Source organism: Nylanderia fulva, unplaced genomic scaffold (assembly GCF_048542155.1).
Source record: "Nylanderia fulva isolate GAGA-0341 unplaced genomic scaffold, ASM4854215v1 Scaffold3, whole genome shotgun sequence".
Lineage (NCBI taxonomy): Eukaryota > Metazoa > Arthropoda > Insecta > Hymenoptera > Formicidae > Nylanderia > Nylanderia fulva.
The window spans coordinates 728,062-750,190 of NW_028190368.1; the positions used below are offsets into that span (position 1 = coordinate 728,062).

Genomic DNA, 22,129 nt, shown 5'->3' on the forward strand with positions numbered 1-22,129 from the left:
GTTCCGAGCCGAGCAACACTCACGTCGTAGTTCCGGGAGGATACGGTAAAGGTTGCGACAATCGCGGCGTACCCGAAGAGCTTGACACCCGACGACTCGCACGCTACGCGTCTCGCGCGACACTGATTCCAAAAACCAATCGCGAAGCTCTATAGTTCGTTCTGACGGCCGCGAAGCGTGATTGGTGGAGCGTAGCCCCCACGGATTGGTATAAAAGGAGCGCGGATCTAGCTGCGGATGATCAATTGACACTCAGACTTCGTCCGATGCACTCGTGACTCTTACGCTGTTATCTAAATAAAATTATATAGCTATGATCATCTAGATGAAACTTTGGCAGCATCTTATCCTTATATAGATAATAAAAATACGTATTATCTATATCTGCATCTTATTGTTAGATGAAGAAAAGCATTACCTTTACTAAATTATCTAGAATAATTTTCAGATAATTTTGGTTATGAATTATTAGCACATAAAAATACTTAAATAGTAGAGCTTAAGCAGTAATAAAAATTTATAAATAAAAATATGTATGCATATATTTTTATATTCTTTTTATAATTTTTTTATAACTACGTTTACATAAGCAGTCTTAAAAATTATTATTTAGAAAATTATCTAAATGAATTACCATATGATTTTATCTATATTTAAATATATTTAAAACAAAATCGTCTCATTTCAGCCAATTTTTTAATCATCTAACCGCAACACTACATACGAGTGTACCGAACGAGGTCAGAGCGTCAATTGATCATCCGCAGCTAGATCCTGCGCTTCTTTTATACCAATCCGGGGAGCTACGCTCCGCCAATCACGTTTCGCGGCCGTCAGAACGAACTATAAATTCTTTTATATCTTTCGCGAAACTCTATAGTTCGTTCTGACGGCCGCGAAACGTGATTGGCGGAGCGTAGCCCCCACGGATTGGTATAAAAGGAGCGCGGATCTAGCTGCGGACGATCAATTGACGCTCAGACTTCGTTCGATACGCTCGTATGTAGCGTTGCGGTTAGATGATTAAAAAATTGGCTGAAATGAGATGATTTTGTTTTAATTATATTTAGATATAAGATAAAATCATATGGTAATTCATTTAGATAATTTTCTAAATAATAATTTTTAAGACTGCTTATGTAAACGTAGTTATAAAAAAATTATAAAAAGAATATAAAAATATATGCATACATATTTTTATTTATAAATTTTTATTACTTACTGCTTAAGCTCTACTATTTAAGTATTTTTATGTGCTAATAATTCATAATCAAAATTATCTGAGAATTATTCTAGATAATTTAGTAAAGGTAATGCGGTTAGATGATTAAAAAATTGGCTGAAATGAGATGATTTTGTTTTAAATATATTTAGATATAAGATAAAATCATATGGTAATTCATTTAGATAATTTTTTAAATAACAATTTTTAAGACTGCTTATGCAAACGTAATTATAAAAAAATTATAAAAAGAATATAAAAATATATGCATACATATTTTTATTTATAAATTTTTATTACTTACTGCTTAAGCTCTACTATTTAAGTATTTTTATGTGCTAATAATTCATAATCAAAATTATCTGAGAATTATTCTAGATAATTTAGTAAAGGTAATGCTTTTCTTCATCTAACAATAAGATACAGATATAAATAATACGTATTTTTATTATCTATATAAGGATAAGATGCTGCCAAAGTTTCATTTAGATGAGCATAGCTATATAATTTTATTTAAATAACAGCATAAGAGTCACGAGTGTATCGGACGAAGTCTGAGCGTCAATTGATCGTCCGCAGCTAGATCCGCGCTCCTTTTATACCAATCCGTGGGGGCTACGCTCCGCCAATCACGCTTCGCGGCCGTCACGGCGAACTATAGAGCTCCGCGATTGGTATTTGGAATCAGTCTCGCGCCAGACGCGTAGCGTGCGGGTCGTCGAGTGTCGAGCTCTCCGGGTACGCCGCGACCGCCGCGACCTCTATCGTACCCCCCGGAACTACGACGTGAGTGTTGCTCGGCTCGGAACTCGGATATAAGAGATAGTGAAGTGTGAAGTAGGCAATTGTGGAATGGAGGAGCAGAGTGCGCGTCGCGACTGCTCCCCGTTTTGTCTAGATTTCGTGAGCGAGTAACGCGAAAAACGGGAGTGCCGTGTTTGGACTCGATGGACCGAATAATCTCGAGGAGCATCCGGGCGTCGACGGGAATTCGGCAGTGTCGGAGGATCGCGAATTGTTGTGGGAGGGTGAAGGGGAAAGAACATTCCGCCGTGATTCTCGCGCGCATTTCGGCGCTATTCGCTCTCCAAAGAGCCTCGCGAGGATTCTTTATCCGCTCGACGAGTTTCGCGAATGCTCCAGCATCTGCAGGAGTGGCCGAGTATCGGAGAAAGTGTTTGAGAAGCGCGAATTCGTCGAAATCGGATATTCAAATTGTGGGGAAGTGGCGGGCGTTGCTTGAGAGATTGTGATACCGTGATTATCCGCGTCAAAGTCAGATGGCGCGCAGTGTCGCTCCGCCATAACACTTCGCGATGTCACGTAAAGACGCGACGCGCCGGGAAATGTCGCACGAATTCATTTAAGGGACATTTCGATGCGTTTAATGCGACTAATATTCGGGAGCTCGCTTTCCCGGAATCGGAAAAGTATATTTTTTCCATAGATATTTTGTTCGTGTTTTTATTCGCGAATGCGATATCGAGCGGGATCGAAAGTGCCGAATGCATTCGCGAGTGATTTTATTTTTTTCGTATCGTCCGTTTATTTCGAAGTGTATTTATGTGTAGTGAAGTGCGATAAATAATTATTGCAAATGTAAAATAATAGAACAGTGTAGTGATCAGTGTATGTGCCAAACCATATGGGATTATAGCAGAGCAGCAGTGGAACATTAAAGCGGATTAAAGCAGAGGTTTAGATAATTGACTCAACGCAATGTGAGTTTATTTTTGGTTACATATTGTTCGAAAAATAATGATGGCTGTTATTTTTAGGAAATTAATAAAAAATTATATCGAGTATACATATTTGTAATTTAGAAATAAAAAATAATTGACATATTAAAAATTAAAAAAAAAATTATATACAATACATTATTATTAATACTAAAATTGAAATTATTTTGTTAATAATAAATTAAGAAAATATTAATAAAGTAAAGAAAGTAATTTTATAGTAATTTAAAGTAAAGAGAGTACAGTTTATGAACTAATACATAATATTAATTTTCATATTTAACGCTTATCTTTTGTGATAAATAATAAAAAAAATTAGTTTTAGCGACTGACAACAAATTAATTTTGTTCATTATTTTTCGAACAATCAATTCACGTATCATTTTGAATTATGTTTTGCCTATGTCAAAAATTTGATTAATTTGTCTCTTTTCACGTCTCTGTCGAATTTATGCCATACATTTATATACAGCTATTTATTTAAAGAGCAAGTGAAAATAAGTGTTTTTTTGACTCATGCACTTAACAATATTTATGTTACTGACTATTAAAATGGTAGTCTGTCTCTCTGTACAATTATACATATATCACACTTTTTATTGAGCTTCTCAAAATAATTTATTGATACAGATTACACTTAATCAAAATAATATTTGAAATATAAGATGTACAGCATTGTTGCTATAAGAATATTAAAATTAGAAAATACTATTTGTTATTTCATAATTCAAATTAAATTTTTAAAATTATTTATACTTTATAAAATAGAAAAATCATTTATTTTATCTATTTAAAAAATAAGAAATAAAAAAAATAAAAATATTTGCAGAGAAAATTTTATATTTAAATTATATTGTAATACACTCTGAAAAAATAGAGGAGAGGGAGAGAGATGCATCTATACAGTTTTCTTCGAGTAATTAACTACGTAATTAACATTTCTGCCATTCTCATTCGCAACATTTTATTTTTAAATAAATTATAATATTAGTAATAAACATAATTTTATTTTATTCTTATTTGTTCGAGACACCGTGTTGATGTCGAGAAAGAAAATATTCGTTTTCAGAATAGCAAATGAAGAGAATTGACGTCGTTTGAATTTTTCGACACTTGTTAGAGTTGTTGCTCCAATGTTGTATATTATTAAAAATTAAATTTAATTTATATTTACAGAATAAATTATATATCACAAATTCGAGAGAAATTGAAAAGAGGCAAATTAATAAAGTTTTGAATTTGATCCTATTTAAATTTTCTCCAATCGCAAGCTAAACCTATTCATTGTGGATATCTCATTTGAATACAATATTGTATAATATTGTATAATTTTTGTATAAATTAATTAAGAGCACTAAACATTTTTTTAATTTTTGGGAGGGAATTACTGCGGTGACTTCTCTTTTTTTCAATTAACTAATATTAAAAACTAATATTAGGAAAACTAAAACTAATCTGAGGAAAAATAAAATTAATTTGAGGATAAATAATACTAATATTGGATAAATAAAACTAAACTAATATTAGGAAAAATAATATTATAATATTAGGAAAAACAAAACTAATATTATGAAAAATAAAAATAATATTAGAAAAAATAATACTAATATAAGCAAAAATGTATTTTTTGCAAATTCTAAAGTATTAAAAATTAATACAAAAGTGAGAAATGGTACGCGTAACGCGCGCTTTTGTTGTCCTATTTTTTATTTAAATTTTGAGTAACAATTTCGTGAAATTCTTTCCAATTTTCCCGAAATATGACGTATGGAATTATATGAAAATTGTGTGTGGAATATAATATAATTCTATTTAACGAAAACACATTGACAGAATGATATTAAAAACCTCCGATTATTTTGCATTAAAAAAACGTGACGCTAACGCCCTCAGTAAATACTGTGGTTAACATAAGAAACACTAATCCAAAACAAGTACCGATGATAACTACTAACAATAGAAATATAATCACATAATTACATTTCTATATAAATATTAAATAGAAAAATACTCATTTTATACCCTATATATACAATTAATCAATTTTTATTTGATCATCTCTCTTTTTCGATCCTCTCCTGCATAATTACATCTTCCATTAATCAAGAATATTCTGCATACAATATCCACTTGTTCAATCTGCGATGTAAAAACAATCAATAATAATTAGAATTAATCGATGATCGTGAAAGAGACGCACGGCAATCGAAACGCGCTCCCTGCCTTATCCGTCAAGTCGGTCGTCGTTCGCGAGTCTCCGCAGGGGGGCGACACTCGATCGTTGTCCGAGCGTGACAGATGACGTCCCGCCAACGCGCGCGCGCGCGCAAGGGGGCGGTCGGTCGCGCGCGTGCAGTGCACGCAGTCTTCCCTCGCGCATCATCCCGGTCCGGTATCGGTGATCGTACGCTCTCCCCGGTATCGCAGATAGGAGCGCGCGAGCGCGCCCCACGAATCGCGGCGAGTGATTTTTCTATTATTCTCGTCTAAATCGTCGTGCGCGCGACAGAGGGCGACATTCGGAATCGGTGTTGTTATTATTGTCGATTGCGGGGTCTGAATGAGACATGCGGCGACCCTTGACCCGTCATCTCTCCGAGGGTGGTGGCGGTGCTACGGCCGACAGCGGTAGGCAGCGGCAACGCTCGTCCGCGAAGGAGGGCGGCGACGAACGCGGCGGCGGATACACCTGGACCTGCCGCGATTACAGCCATCACCTGTCGTTCGGCGACCTCCTCAAGGCCCCCTCGGCCGAGTGCCGCGGAGGACGCGCGACCGTCTCCCCGAGCGTCGCGATCCACAGGTAGGGTGCTTAACCCCGTTACCTTTTGTCCCCTTTTTTTTTTTTTTGCTTTATCGCGATGTTTTCAGTGTTTGCTGTTATCTAAATCAAATTATACTGATGATCATCTAGATGAAATGTTGGCGTCGTCTTATCTTTATTATGTATAGATAATATAAAAATATGTATTATCTATATATGTATCTCTTTGATGAAACAGAGTATTATCTTTACTAAATTATCTCTAGAATAATTTTCAATTTATGAATAAAAATATTGAATGCATATATATTTTTATATCCCTTTTGTAATTTACATTTTTTTAAATAATTGTGCTTATATAAGCAGTCTTAAAAATTATTATCTAGATGAATCGCTATATAATTTTATCAGATATATTTAAAACAAAATTATCTTACACACTTTTATCTCATCTTTCGCCAGCTAATTTTAAAATCATCCAAACACAACCCTGCATGTTCTATATGTATATGTATTTGTGTATATCGCGGTTATTGTATTATATACGTATTTTCTTCGTATTTGAAATTGTAGTAGAGCCGGTGATTCCGAAATTTGACCCGAAGCGAGTTTGCCCGATAATATTGCTCTCTCTGACGTAGCTATTAGAAATTCCCTCGCCATTACGAGATCGCTATTATTTGTGATTTATTTATGTATCTGATATCTCGAAGCCTAATGCTTCCAGCGTTAACTATTCTCTCTCGAAAGAGTAAATACCATTTATACGACTGAACGAGATTTAATTGCCATAGGATCAACGTTATTTGTGTAGGTGTCCTTATGCGACTAAGATAAATATTATTCAAATTGGTATTCACAGCTTATTCATTAAAAAATATATTACATTATATTATATATACATATATATTATGTTATATTAATTATATAATATAATATTATTATATTGTATATATTATATATATTATATATATGTGTATATGAAAAATTCTTAATATATGTACATATAAAATTAATAATGAAATTGTATGAAATAATTTGAGGATAAAATTATCTTGATTATTTCTCGAAAAAATTTAGTCGTTTAGGATAATGAATGATCACATTTATTATTACAATTTTTTCCGCAAATTATAAATAATTGTATTACAAAATTGCATTATTAATTTTATATATATATTATTAATATATAATATTAATTATATTATTAAAATATATTTATGTAAAATGACATGTATATTAAAATTATATATACATATATATATAATAACTATATTTTATTTTATAAGTATATATATATACACACAATTGTATTATTAATTTTATATATACATATGTGCATTATACATATGAAAAATAAATAATACAATTATATATATTATACTGTATATATGAAATAATATATATATATATATTTATACACATAATTTTAATACACATCATATCACTTTACATAAACGCATTTTAACGGTATAATTTCCCGCAATATCCACACGAATATAACTTCACGTTCTAATTTCCTACGTCAATTTGTCGCATAGAATCTGTCAACGTACAGCAAATACCGTAATATTTGCCTTGCATAACGAAGGGGAACATTTATACGTAATGTAGAGTAAAAAGGAGAACGAGAGGGATATATAAAGAGAAAGAGAGAGAGAGAGGACATCCTCATTCCAGCCTACCTATGTCGCGCGGGTCTGGCTGACGGACGATCGTCGATCGAGCGTCGTCGAGAGCGGAGATGATCGTTGAGTAATAAATTAGATTCGCTAGGTGCCGGGGAATATGATGCGATCACGCCGCGGCGGCGGCAAGTAGAGCGGGCAGTGTAGGACGGAAGAAGAAACGGAAACGACCTTGAGGAGAGGAGCAACGGCGAGCGTTCTCGCTCTACCTCGATCAGCGGGATGACCCCGCTATTTCGATTAGCTATAACGGAGAGCTGCCGTACGTTGCACGACCGGAACATCGGGGAACTGGGTCAGCTAGGTTTTTAAAGGCTTCGCGCGCGCGTCTCTCCCTCTTTCTCTCTTTGCATCCTTATTCGTCGCGATGAATGAGCCGCGTTATGTAAACTCGACGAGCGATAAATAAGCCGAGCGCTTTCAAGCTTATCGAGAAAAATACATACCGTCAATTATTTTAATTGCAAATTATTTTTATGGTACCTGAGAAGGGAGAGAGAGAATTTGTTGTGCATTCAGGATGTCTAGCGGTCAGGGAAATCTGGAAAACCGGGCATTTTTAGGGAAAAGTGAAGAAATTTTACTATTTATCTGGATTTTTTCACATTATTCTAGATTTGTCTCAATAATTTCAAATTTTTTTATTACATAAATATAAACTTCCTTAACTCTCAGCACGTTAATTTTCTGTTGTTAAAAATCGATTCATCTACAGCGTTAATTTATATTTTCATCGGCGTGTTATTTTATTTCAATGTGTTTGATAGAGATAAAACTAAAAAATTGGATATAATATAAATTAAAAAGATGATTAATTAAATAGTTTATAGTGACGTTTGTTTCGATTATCGTATACATAATGCAGATTGATTTAAATTTTTGTTTTAAGTCTCGAATCTTTTCATTGTTGCGACAAAAATATCTCAAGGATTTCATGATTTAACATTTAATTGATTTATATGCAAATTATATATTTGGAAAAAATAATACTAAAAAGTCAGAGATAAAATTAATTTCTGGTCTTGGAAAATCTGAAAAAATCAGAGAATTTGTTTCATTGAGTCTACTGGACACCCTGGTTATGTAAAACTCGACGAGCGATAAATAAGCCGAGAGCTTTCCAGCTTATCGAAAAAAATACGTACCGTTAATTATTTTAATTGGAAATTAGCTTTCTGTTATTTGAGAAGAGAGAATGTGTTATGCATTTGAAAAAATATGTGTAATTACAGCGTTCTGCTGCATTTATGCAATAATAATGACAAAAATGAATATAATGTTGTTTCTAGCTTCATTGTTTGATCTATCTCTTATATTTTTTGTGAAATGAAAATCGACGATCATATATATGCGTTTAAAAGTCTGTAAAACGTAGATTTTGTGAAAGTACTGAAGCACGGAAAGTGCTTTTAAGAGGGTCACTATTTGTGTATCTCACACATACACACTACTGAGGAGGATATCTGTAAAATATTGACGTTCGATATTATTTCGATAAATGGATTTCTGCCGTATTTGATTATCCTGTCAGTAAGATTGAGTTCGCGAGATTCCCATCATGGCTCGTAATATCTTACAGTCTCACGAGAGAGAGAGAGAAATAAAAATAAATATAAAACGCAACAAAATATTAAAGTATTATATAAAGAAAACACAACACTAGCTTTTCGATTTTGTATTTATGTAATATTATATTATTTCTATAATTTTTTCCTGTTTTATAAATATATTTTTTCCAATTTCGGATGACGCACTGAAAAAAAGTTGTTAACTTGACTAAAATTTTTAACTAAATATTATTTTGTTAATTGAACATATAAAAATATTTAAATTAAATATAACAATAAATCTAACAAATCATATATATTTGATTTAAATACTAATATATGTTTAATTAACAAAATAATAATTCAATTAAAAGGTTTATTCAAATTAACAATTTTTTTAGTGTACGAAAATTAAAATAATATATAACATATTTTTATTATCAAAAGCAAAATTATCCTGAATATCGCGAATTTCTTATCGTTTTTATCAGTGTTTTTCTCGAGAGACAATCGATTCCTTCGTTATCTAGTTCGTTCGTTCGTTCGAAAGGACTTTCCTCGTTTTCAAGATTCCGAATGCAAATTGACGTATCGCCGGGATGTCGCGTCGGATCTCGAACGAAGATTAATGACCGCGCGTTAATGACGACGACGATGGGGGGTCGCATAAAATAATTCCGCTAAATTTGACGGGTACAATGGACGGGTGGCCGGGATTGCTCGGGAAAAGAAAAAAAACATGTGCGCGACGTGCGCCGGTAATTGGCTATTCTACTTCGCGATGCACCCGGTTGCCCCGTCCTGACCCAACCACCTCTACAAGGGGTTGTATCCCTTCCACGAGAGGCGTCCTCGATTGAGTTCTGCGAAGGGATTATTTTTCCCCGGCCGGGAAAAGCGAGAAAGGAAAGGAAATTCTAATAAATTAAGAATTTTCTTTTTTATTATAATTGATTAATATGTCTGTCTGTGTCTTTCTCTGTGTATTGGAATTATAATTTTTAAACATGAAAATAAGACATTAATTAATAGCGTTATTGCGTAAAAAATATATAGGTACACTGAAAAAAAATTTGTTAATTTGACTAAACCTTTCAACTAATTTACGATTTTGTTAAATCAACATATATTAGTATTTAAGTTAAATATATCCATTTTGTTAAATATAATGTTATATTTAATTTTAATATTTTTATAGGTTCAATTAACAAAATAATATTTAGTTGAAAGGTTTAGTCAAGTTAACTATTTTTTTAGCGAAAAATTTTAGGAGATGATTCTCTATCGAAAATTAAAGGGGCTTTCTTACATAAACATGTACTCTTACATCCCTCCCTGAGGAGTTACACTTTTTTAAAGAAAAGTTAGTTTTATGTATCTTCTTATAATGGTACAAGAAGATAAAAAAAATATTAATAAATATCCTTTTTATTAGTGGAAAATATCCACCACATTTTATTTTTTAAATTTACTGAAATTTGAGAAAAATAAAAACTTAATTACGTCGATCCCTCTTTAAAAAAGTGTAACTCCTCAGAGAGGGATATAAAAGTATAAGTTTTTATAAGAATAAATCCCCCTTAATTTTCGTCAAAGAATCATCTAAAATTTTTTGCACCCTGTATATATGTTTATGTATATATATATATATATATATTATTTATACATTATTACAGATACGGTTATATTATAATATCAAATAATTTACCATTATAAATGTACCGTTACTAATACGGATTAATTTAACATGACACATTATTAATGACATGTTATGAATATGAAGGCGATATCTGTGTATATATAGGTGGTTATTATTGATACGCAACTATTCAGAAGGGGGCGAAAAGCTTTATCGTTTCTGGCGCATCTCGTACTTACATTAGATTTCCTACGTTCGTTACGACGCGAATAAAAGATGTATGACTTCATTCAAGCAGCAATCTTATCAGACCCGGTGGAACAACGGCGGGCGGCTCGTGGCATTTCGTGGAAGGAAACGTGGGCTTCCTGTACGCTCGAGGAAGCTCGAAATTTCCCGGAGGCTTTATCGAATAACGCGTGTTCCTTGGGGGGAGGGAAGAGAATTTATCGCGAATATAAATATTTGTATCGCTCGATATACTCGGCCATAAATATGATCCCTACATGGATAAACGTTGGCGCACATGTTCCGCGAACAATCTACAATTTATTATACCGTTTGTTCCTGGATCTTATCATTCATATGAATATTATATTTAACTTTATAAATTCAGGGTGTCTAATGGCCAGGGAAATCTGGAACACCGGACATTGTCAGGGAATTTTAGAAATCTGGAATTGTCAGGGAAAAGTCAGGAAATTTTACTATTTATCTGGTTTTTTTTCTCATTATTCTACATTTGTCCCAATTTCAAATTTTTTATTACATAAACTTTTCCTTGACTCCCAGCACGCTAATTCTCTCTGTTGTTAAAAATCGATTCATCTACTGCAAGTTCGTTAATTTATTTTTTTATCGTCGTGTTATTTTATTTCAATGTGTTTGATAGAGATAAAATTAAAAAATTGGATATAATATAAATTAAAAAGATGATTAATTAAATAGTTTATAGTGACGTTTGTTTTGATTGTCATACATAATGCAGATTGTATAATTAATTTAAATTTTTGTTTTAACTTTCGAACCTTTTCATTGCTGACAAAAATATCTCAAGGATTTCATGATTTAACATTTAATTGATTTATATGCAAATTATATATTTGGAAAAAATAATACTAAAAAGTAAAAGATAAAATTAAATTTCTGGTCTTGGAAAATCTGAAAAAATCAGGGAATTTGTTTCATTGAGTCTGCTCGACACCCTGCGAATCTACAATTTATTATATCGTTTGTTTCTGGATCTTATCATTCATACGGTATTTAACTTTAATAAATTCCAATTCATCGGCAAATCCCTCGGAAAATTGATCGACCGAACGCTGATGAAATCCCATAATGCACTTTGGCTCTCTCCAGAGCCTCAAGCGATCTCTTCCGCGGTCGAACAACGGGGCATACTATTAGTAATATACGTTCGGTAACTGGTCTCGTGATTTTCCGCGGGTCTCTTCCCCGTGCTATTATCCTAGTCGAAAATGATCGGTCTTGCCGTGGAATATAATGGCACCGATCCGCGGAAGAGGACGCCTAAAGATCGGAGGGACTCTTAACCCTAAACCTAATCTAACCCTTCATCCATAGGCTAATCTTTTTCTTCTACGACAAATAAAGATCCCTTGACAAATCTAAAAGAAGTCGCCGTTAATATTTTCTCAGAGAAAAAATCAAAATTGACTAAAAGAATTCGAAGAGCGATTCGATCTGTCACTTGTTTCGATAATTTGGAGGACGCCTCTAAAGATCGGAAGGGCTCTAAAGGGCTCCTAATCTGACCCTTTATCCATAGGCTAATCCTTTTTTTCCTACGACGAATAAAGATCCCTTGACAAATCTAAAAGATGTCGCTGTTAATATTTTCTCAGACAAAAAATTAAAATTATAAGAATTCGAAGATGAAGAGCGACTGTGACTTGTTTTGATAATTTGATTCTTTATTTATCCGGGATATCTAATCTATTTTATAAAATTAATGACACAGAAAGATGATAACGTATTCGGTTATACACATTTACATAATTATACGGCAATTATTCAGCATTCCAGCGTCGCGCGACAGCATGTTTATTTATTTATTTAGTTATTTATGTATAAACGGGAAAAGAGATCTCTTTCGTATAAATATTATAATATGATTATGCAATTACTAACGTCAGCAAAGAGACGCAGAATACGGTGCTGAAAGAAAAATATGAAAATAAGAATTTTTAAAAATAAAAAAATGTATCTGAAAAAAAAATTCATAAAATAATTAGATTTGCAAACTCTATTTAACACAAAGGCCGCGAAAACTTTGAGATTTCCCAAAATATATTTCGATGAAGGAAAACAAGCAATATCGTTATCGGGGCGCCAATTATCGATAATCGAGCGCACTCGCAGAGTGTCGGCGCCGATTGGCTCCTGAAAGAGCGCAAACATCTTATCGGACGCGAAAGACCGGCGAGAGACGCTCTCGCGAACGAGTGGTTCGCGAGTGTCCTTCTCTCGAGGATCCCGGACACGAAAGGCGGAGGTGGTGAAGAGGACCCCCCGAACACGGAGTAGAGAGAGAGACGCGATGGAGGAGGAGGCTGTTGCGGGTGGGAGAACGAGTGCCACTGACGATGCAAGTACGAGCGGGCTCGTTAAACAGTTGTTCGACGCTTCGATCCGCCGTCGCGTCTCGCTGTCTCTTCTTTCGCAGGCTCGATCTCGCGCGAGTAAGATCGGTGTTACTTTTCCGCGAAAATAAAGAAAGAAAGAACGTTACGTAAATGTGACAAGTCGAGCATCGAATCGGTAATTGGAGTAGGCTTATATTATTTAGTGTCCAGGGAAATCTGGAAAACCGGGCATTGTCAGGGAATTTTAGAAATCTGGAATTGTCAGGGAAAAGTCAGAAAATTGTACTATCTGGATTTCTTCACATTATTCTACTTTTGTCTCAATAATTTTCTGTGTTGTTAAAAATTGACAGCGTGGTCGTTAATTTATGTTTTTATCATCGTGTTATTTTATTTCAATGTGTTCGATGGAGATGAAACTAAACAATTTGATATAATATAAATTAAAGAGATGATTAGTTAAATAGTTTATAATAGCATATGTTTGTTTCGATTATTGTACATAATGCAGATTGTATAATTGATTTAAATTTTTGTTTTTTTTAACTTCCGAACCTTTTCATTGTTTGTTGACAAAAATATCTCAAGGATTTCATGATTTAACATTAAATTGATTTGTCATATAAATATATGCAAATTATATCTTTGAAAAAAATAATAGTAAAAAGTCAGGGAATTTTTTTATTGAGTCTGCTGGACACTCTGTATATATTCAAATTTAAGATATAATACCTCACAGAGAAAATTTTCTTTTAAAACGTACCATGAAAATCATGGTAATTGTGGAACAATATTGGAAGAATTTTACGAGTTTGTTTGATTAATCTAACATTTATGACAATAAAATATATTAATATTTACCATAATGAGATATAAAATATGTTCGGTTAATTTTACTCTTGTACATATATACTCTCTAAATTTCTTGGAATAGAAGTTCACACCAAGAAATTTAGAGAATATGTACATATTAAAATTAATCGACCATATTTTACATCTTATTGTGGTAAATATTAATCAAAAAGAAACTCTTATGAAATTTTTCTTTCCACTCTTTTTGAGTGTGATTCCATTCCAAGAAATTTAGAGAGTAGTAAAATTTATGATGTACATATTAATATTTTTTTATTGTGCTAAATGTTAATCAGAGAAACTAATAAAATTCTTCCAATACCATATTGTCTCACGATTTACCATGATTTTCAGGATAAATTCTAATAGAAAATTCTCTTTGTGATAAAAGATATTAAAATTATTATATTTGAGAGTAGACTTATAATTCGAAATTGAGATATATATATATATATATATTCCTATCAAAGTTTCGCGATGTGTAATAATATTTGAATTTTGATGTAATAATATCCTCGAACGCGGAAGCTTACATCGAGGGGAATTATCGGGTTATATATCGGGAGTATATTCGGTGTGTTTGAATTATATACGCGAGTTTGTGCGGATAAGGGCGATGACGAATAATGCTCTAAAGTGAATTTTGTTTTATTTTATTGTTGTCGGGTGCACGCAACAACCGCACATAATTGGGACTGAAAATTAACTTCGTGAAACGTCAAACAACCCACGTGGATTATATACGACATACGATACGTTATAGTGGAAACGACCGGGTCGAGTGAGAGCTCGTCGTGCCAATGACTCGTTTCAATTTCAAGATCGTTTCAAATTCCAGCCTTAATATGCTCACGATATTGTGCGATACTATTCGTGGCACTCGTTGCCTGATTTGTTCGTAAGACAATACGGATTTCCGATGATGTCACGACTTTAATATACGAACGCCTTTTAAAAATCGCGAGTCTATTCATCAAGAGAAAGAGCTGAATTTATCATGAATCGCTTCTCTGCATGTCTATACATAGATTCTGCAAGAATATTTTCGAATCAAGTCCAAGTTTGAAGGTAGACCACTTTCGTGACCTGGATTATCATAATTAAAAAAAAAACTCGTTTCATTCTTTTGATTTATCTTTGATTCTTTTTAATTAATTTATTATAAAATATAAATTACTTAAAATTGCAAATATATTTTAAATATCGAAGAAAATAAGAAATAGAGGCGCCTGTGTGAATGGTTTAATCTACTTTAACGGAAAATAAACTGTCACCGAGTGCATATTAATCGGGGAAAGAAATTAATATAACGGATAATTTGAAACGAGGCTTGAAATTGAGGCGAACACATGCCGGGAGTTAATTACGAGACGATGACATATCGGGGCTTCCTGCTCGCGAGACGATCTCGAGACGAAAAAAAAAAAAAAAAAAATGATCCGTCCGCGGGTCTCTCTTCCGTGTCGCGATGACCGTACACCTCGAAGAAACGGCATCGGGGGAATTAATCGATCGCGAACGATAACGGGACCAGGGGCCGCGTTATCTTGAGAGAGGCGGGTGTAATCGCGAGAGAGGGACTATTGACTTGGACGGAACACACGTGCACACGTTGTTGCGAATTCATCCCAAGATCGTGTCCTCTCGCCGGACTCGATCGGAGAGAACCCGTCGTTTCCCTCGAGAGATCTCACGTATCTCTTCCCTCCTGGGAAACCAATTTCTCGATAAAATCGTTATTTACGTTAGCTAACGAGCCACGGCGGCTATTACATTGCTCTAATTGCGTTTAATGTCCTAATTTGCCGATATTTAAGTACGTCTTATACACAACGTTTAACGTACTTCTTTTTTTGCTAAAAAAAACAGGTATATCTGTTGGCAAGATAATATTCTTAACCACAATTTATTAGAGTCTACTTATCATTCTTGCCTGTTATAATTTTTCGACGCGTACATATTTAAATGTACTAAATATTAATAATAATAAATATTATATATATATAAATTTCGAATGCGGATTTCTGCATTTAATACTAGATGACATTTAATTAATATAAGTTTAAGCTTTGAATATCTTAATGTGTTACAGCATCGTTATTACACTTTTGAAATTATTTAAGTATCTGATAAAAATCCAGACCCTTTTGCGTTCAACGATCGAACAAATGTGCTTGTTTTCTGCGCGGAGGTGACTCGCGGTAAAACGCGCGCGACTTCGTTTCGAGGCATCGGGGACGTGATACCGTTCGATAAATCGTGTTAGACCCGCTCGGAATATCGGTCTTCGGTGACGTGCGATTATTTCAGCATCGACGACGATTCCGATCTCTGACCGGAGGTCTCGCACATGTGACGGGTCGCCGTCGATTCGGCATACGACATGCTGAAGATACGCATGCTGGATTACATCGGCGATACCGGGTGAGTGCTGTACATCGTATGCACTTATAGAATAGAATATCATATCTGCGAAATGTGCTTGGCCTCCAATTTCGAGCAAATTTTCATCGAGTTATTGTATTGTATAATTATATTACCAGCTTAGATATCTAAGATTGTGCTAACACAATTGTTATTTGTGATCGAGGTGTCATTATAATATATAAAATTCAATATCTAATTATATATACATATATATAATAATTATAATTATACATATAATTATATATATGTAATTTTAATTAATATTAATATGTTTACATGGAGAGACTCGTGAGATAATATATTGGAAGAATTTTATAAGAATTTCTCTGATTAATATTTATCGCAATAAAAAATATTAATATATACATATTACTATGTACATAGTAAAGTTAATCGAACATCTTTTACTTATATCTTATTGCGGTAGATATTAATAATGTTAATGTAATAAATATTAATCAGAGAAAAACTCTTATAAAATTCTTCCAACTACCATGATTTTCGGAATAAATTTCAAGAGAAAATTCTCTCTGTGTACATATATATAATATATTTTAAATTAAAAAAAATATAATAAATATTTTCGATATTTGACTCTGTCACAAATTGCGCGCAGAATTGAAAGTAGGAATAAATTTTGTTCTCTTTGAAACAATGTCACGTGAGCTTGTCATCGTTTTATTAATCCACCGTGGTATTTCGACGCGACGAAAGGCATCGCTTGCATCAGCAATATATATTATAAAATTACGATCGTTAAAGCTCTTGGTGCGCGCGAGTAGCCGCACCGATCTCGGCCACTAGAAACGCGCGTATCGCGTATCCGGAATACCAATGAACCCCCACCGTGGGGGAGAACAAGGCTGATCATTCTTTCCCGCTTCGGGTGCATATAACGACGCGCTCGTCTCTTTTAAACGCGCGCTTGATGCAGCTCGATCGAGCTCGGGATGAAATTGGAACAGCCTAAGAGCGAAAGCGACAAAAGCAGCCCCGAAATTTATAGAGCACTCTCAACGTCCTCCTCGAGAGGAACCAGGCTACCAGTCTGCTCGCTTATCGCAGACGAATTAATTCGGTCCACGCATTTAAGCTCTGGTTTCAATGCAGCCTCTTTAAGAAGGAATGGATTGTGGTGTTACGATCATTTATTAAGTTTTTTTTTTATATTATTATTTGAAATTTTTATATTTTATAATATTAATATTAATGTTTAGGAACGCGCATAGATTTGTTGTAATATTTCACAATATTATAATTTGACTTCGTCATATTTCCTGTATTTATTTTATTATTTTTGTATTTTAATTAAAGATTAAATATAATTAAATATAATTATTCTAAATAATAGTAAACATGGTAATATTAATTAATTATTTAAAAATAAGCTCGGGAACACAATATTAAGGTAAATTAATAGGCTTTTCTCGAGCTATAATAAGGACTTTATATTTTTTCAATTTAATGTTTCTTTAATTATAAGACATCGTGTTTTTAAAATATCAAGTTCTTATTATAGCTCGAGAAAAGCCTATTAATTTACCTTAATATTAATATTAATATTATAAAATATAATTTGAAATGATATAAAATAATATTAATAACCTTCACAATCGCGTCATAAATGAATTCAATCGTAGAATTTGTGAAATAAGTTTTGCGACAAGACAGGTTCATCATTTGCATTTCTCGTTGTCCTCGGCATTACCTTATACACCGGCAGTTTTCTGCGTTGTCTCGTACCGCGGCAGCGTGAGAAAAAAATGCACACGTAGGTCATTACGAGTGATGCAATTCCCTCTTATTCGCGGCCATATCTGCACACTCGGCCGTTGCTGTGTGACGCGGATATATTTCTAATTTCCTGCTCATATTCCTTGCGTCGGCCCACACTGTCCGTTCATCCGGGATACGCATGTGTAATGACGGGGCGCCTCGTGGGTGCGAAACGTGTTGGCAAATTAATCGAACGAGGTCGAGAGCGTCGTCGAGCTAAGCGAACGCGTAAGGTTTCGCTCGCGGTGAAACTTTTCCGACACCGTATTTACGCGTGCACGCACGCCGACACGCTTGTTATTCGTCGCGTTACCCGATTCGACTCGACTAGTCAACAGATAGACTAGGAACGATGCGAAGATATGCCGTCCAATTAAAATTTTTGGCTGTCGATTCAACTTCCCTCTATAAAATTCTTGACAAAAATTATTCAATTAATATTTATTTCAATACTCTGCCTACTAAATCCTTTATTTCAAACAAATAAATATTTATATATCTGTTGAAAATATTTTCAAAATGATTTTCTTTTATTAAATAAATATTTTTCACATCAAATCAATATTATTAGTTTCAAATAAATGATTAATTAAGCAGTATTGAAATAAATATTTATTTGAATTAAATTTTTTTCAGTGTACTAAAAATTAAAACGCGAAAAATTGCAATTTATATTAATTTTCTTTAAAAAAATTAAGAAAAATTGAAATTCTATTTAATATACAATTCTTCTTGAAAATTGCTTCATTTTCGGAATTAGTAATATAGACGTTGACACAATATGGAATATCGACACGACGGTAGGAAGTGCGATTTAATCGATGTGTCATCGTGTTTATCCTATATCTCGCGATATAGGAAATTATGGGGAAACGAGTCAGGAAACGCGAAACCGCGGAATGCATGAAAATTCCCGAGAGCGCAATTTATTACGATTTCAAAGAAAAAGCGATACGTAACGTTTACACTGGCGCAATAAGAGCGATTATATGGCATGACGAACGCCGATAATAACGAGATGATATATCGCTTTGCGATGTCCCGCATCGGCAATTTACAATGACGCTTTGAATCATTGATCGAAGAAGATTGCCGTGGAAAATCAGTTTACCGTATTTATACGGGCTTCATGCTTTATACGTACGATATATAATAAATCGTAATTTGAAACACTCGTCACAAATAGGTACTACATAAGTCTTGAATTTAGGTCGATTATACGTATATATATATATATATATATATATATGGTATATATACTATTCGGAGAAATGAGAACTTCTTTCGCACTCCAGTTTGCGAAACCTATATTTTTCCCGTTATTCGGATATACTAGTTTACGCGAATCTCGCGAATTTCCGCATAAACATCCTTGTTTTCGTAAAACTGTCTGCTCGTAAATTTCCGGTTACAAACATATACGCCTGCCTCGAATTTACGGTTGTTGTTCAATTTTTCGCGATTTTCGCAGATCCACGGACTGATAGTTCCAGCAGCGTATATAATATTAAAAATTTCTTCATTTCTCGGCACAACAAATTTCCGTTTCCGCAAATCCTTATAAGGATGTACAGACAGACCGCCTTTCTTGCTCTCATTACGAATTCTTTTATTAAAATCGCTAAATTAATTATAACCTCGTCATGATTTTATTTTCTTTTGAATATATTTTGCTTCTCTCTCTCCTTTCCTTTATAAGGATAAATATCTTGCACAGCGATCCTCTTTTTTTCTCTTCGTTTTCCGTGTCGGACTTTATCCTTTATAGACACATTGCTTGGAACGCGCATGCTTTATTCGTGGAAACGATACTCTTCGAGGCAAAGACTCTGTCCAGGTTCCGTTTACATCGGATATACTACCTACGTGAATGTATTCGTATGTATGTACGAATATACAGCGTGTTTCAGACGGTTACTTGAACCGAGTAAAATAATAATCGTGAACGAGTACACTGAAAAAAAATTTATTTCATTTGAATAAGTATTTATTTCAATACTGCCAAATGAATCATTTATATGAAACTAATAATATTTATTTGATATGAAAAATATTTATTTGATATAAGAAAATCCTTTTTAAAACAATTGAATATTTATTTGTTTCAAATAAATGATTCATTTGACAGTATTGAACTAAATATGTATTAATTTAGTCATTCTTTTTTCAGTGTACAAAATTATTACAAATTTTTTTTGTACAATAAAATAAGAATATAAAAAAGATTCTTTAAAATTAATGATTAGCTCTTTTCGCGTGTTCACTGAAAAAAAATTTGTTAACTAAAACCTTTCAACTAAATTACTATTTTGTTAATTGAACATATATTAGTATTTAAGTGAAATATACGTTTTGTTAGATTTAATATGTTACATTTAATTTTAAATATTTTTACATGTTTAATTAACAAAATAATATTTCGTTGAAAGATTTAATCAAGTTAACAAATCTTTTTTTCAGCGTTCGTAAATTTTTAGAACTTACGATTATAGAAAAGAGTTGCATAAAAGAGTAGATTTTAAATTCATAATGTGCAAGATTTTCATCTTGTGCGAGTATTTTAATCCTTTGCGAATTAATACTTAAGTGAATGTTATAAAAGTTGTAAATTACCTGCACTTTTTTCTTCCGATATTTTCGATATTTCGAGTTTATTCGTTCGATCACGTGACGACATTTCTCTACAAAATTTACAGAATCAACTCCTCGTAGGAGTTTATATACAGAGCGAATAGAGAAACGATTTGAAACACTTTCTACCGTTCATTCATAAGTTGACACAATGAAAATTTGATTAAGCAAATATAACGTGAATGGAATTATGCTAATGTCGGAAAAGAATGAAAATATCAAAGGGCGAGCAACCGGGAGGATCCAACCGTCGCGTCGCGCATAAGAAACGCAGTGCCGTGTCGACTACGAAAAAAAAAAAAAATCAGGTTCTCGATCCTTAAGCACACTGTGCACGCCCACTTCCGCGCGGATTGTCTCCTCACGTCTTGCGTCACGTTTTGAAAAGGAAAGGATGTAACCGTCGGGGTGAATCGCGTGCAACCGGCCGTGGACATTTTTCGGGCGAGGTGCCACAACGTAACGGAAGAATTGATATAAACGTGGAAGGATAAACCGGACAGCCAGAATTTACAGTACACTCGAGTTTCTCGATATCGAAGAAGGGATACGAGTAAGCTGTAAAATATTTCGGTCGTAGAATTTTTTTTTAACACGGCAAATATCTCGCTAAAGTATGTATATATAGTACAGATCGCGAAATATTTTACATTAAATAATGTAAAATTTTTTCTTCGAAAATTGAGTATTTTTTTATTTCGTGCTTTTTATAAGGAATCAGTCTGTTTCTTTATACACCTTAATTTATATTAGTATTTATTAAAATTATTTTGAGCAATTTCAACATTATTTACAATAATATTTTTCTGAGATATATACTTTCTTCTTTCTCTCGCATTCTCTCTCTTTCTCTTTTTTATGTAGCCGAAAGCGTTGGAATATTCCGAAGGACTGTTCTTTTTATCGCTAATAAAAATTTGATAATATGACAATTATATTTAACAATTATATTTAATTCCGAGAATCACGAGGTAGCAAAACGGCGCGGCGGTTGCACTTAAAACGTGATAATAATTACCGAGACTGACGTGACTCGCCAAGTGCTCGTATACCTTATATGTTAAAAGTAGTAAAACCAGTTGCAGATGAAAGTAAGACGCGAGGAAAATTGCACGATTAGATAATCTCTGATTGCTTAAGCTACGCTCTTTCCCACTGTCCTTGATACTTCTGTCGATTCACGTATGAGACACCAAGTATATTTTCGCAAAATTTCATTTACTCAACTCTGATCTACT

General features: G+C 33.5%; 1 protein-coding gene across 5 annotated transcripts in view; it reads left to right on the plus strand.

The window, feature by feature from the left end:
• LOC114937862 (rap1 GTPase-activating protein 1) overlaps positions 1 to 22,129 on the plus strand; it is a 142,111-nt gene that overhangs the window by 15,167 nt on the left and 104,815 nt on the right. Inside the window, exons 1-2 of one of the 5 annotated variants that reach the window (XM_029311785.2) lie at positions 13,249 to 13,380; positions 16,150 to 16,481. The exons of 1 other annotated variant lie outside the window; for it this stretch is intronic. In XM_029311785.2, coding sequence (XP_029167618.1) covers positions 16,441 to 16,481 — 41 coding nt within the window. In that variant the 5' untranslated portion in view covers positions 13,249 to 13,380; positions 16,150 to 16,440. Of the gene's footprint in view, positions 1 to 1,925; positions 2,944 to 5,339; positions 5,765 to 13,248; positions 13,381 to 16,149; positions 16,482 to 22,129 lie in introns of those variants that run through there. 3 more of the 5 variants (XM_085484246.1, XM_029311842.2, XM_029311566.2) reach the window with 3 other exon arrangements.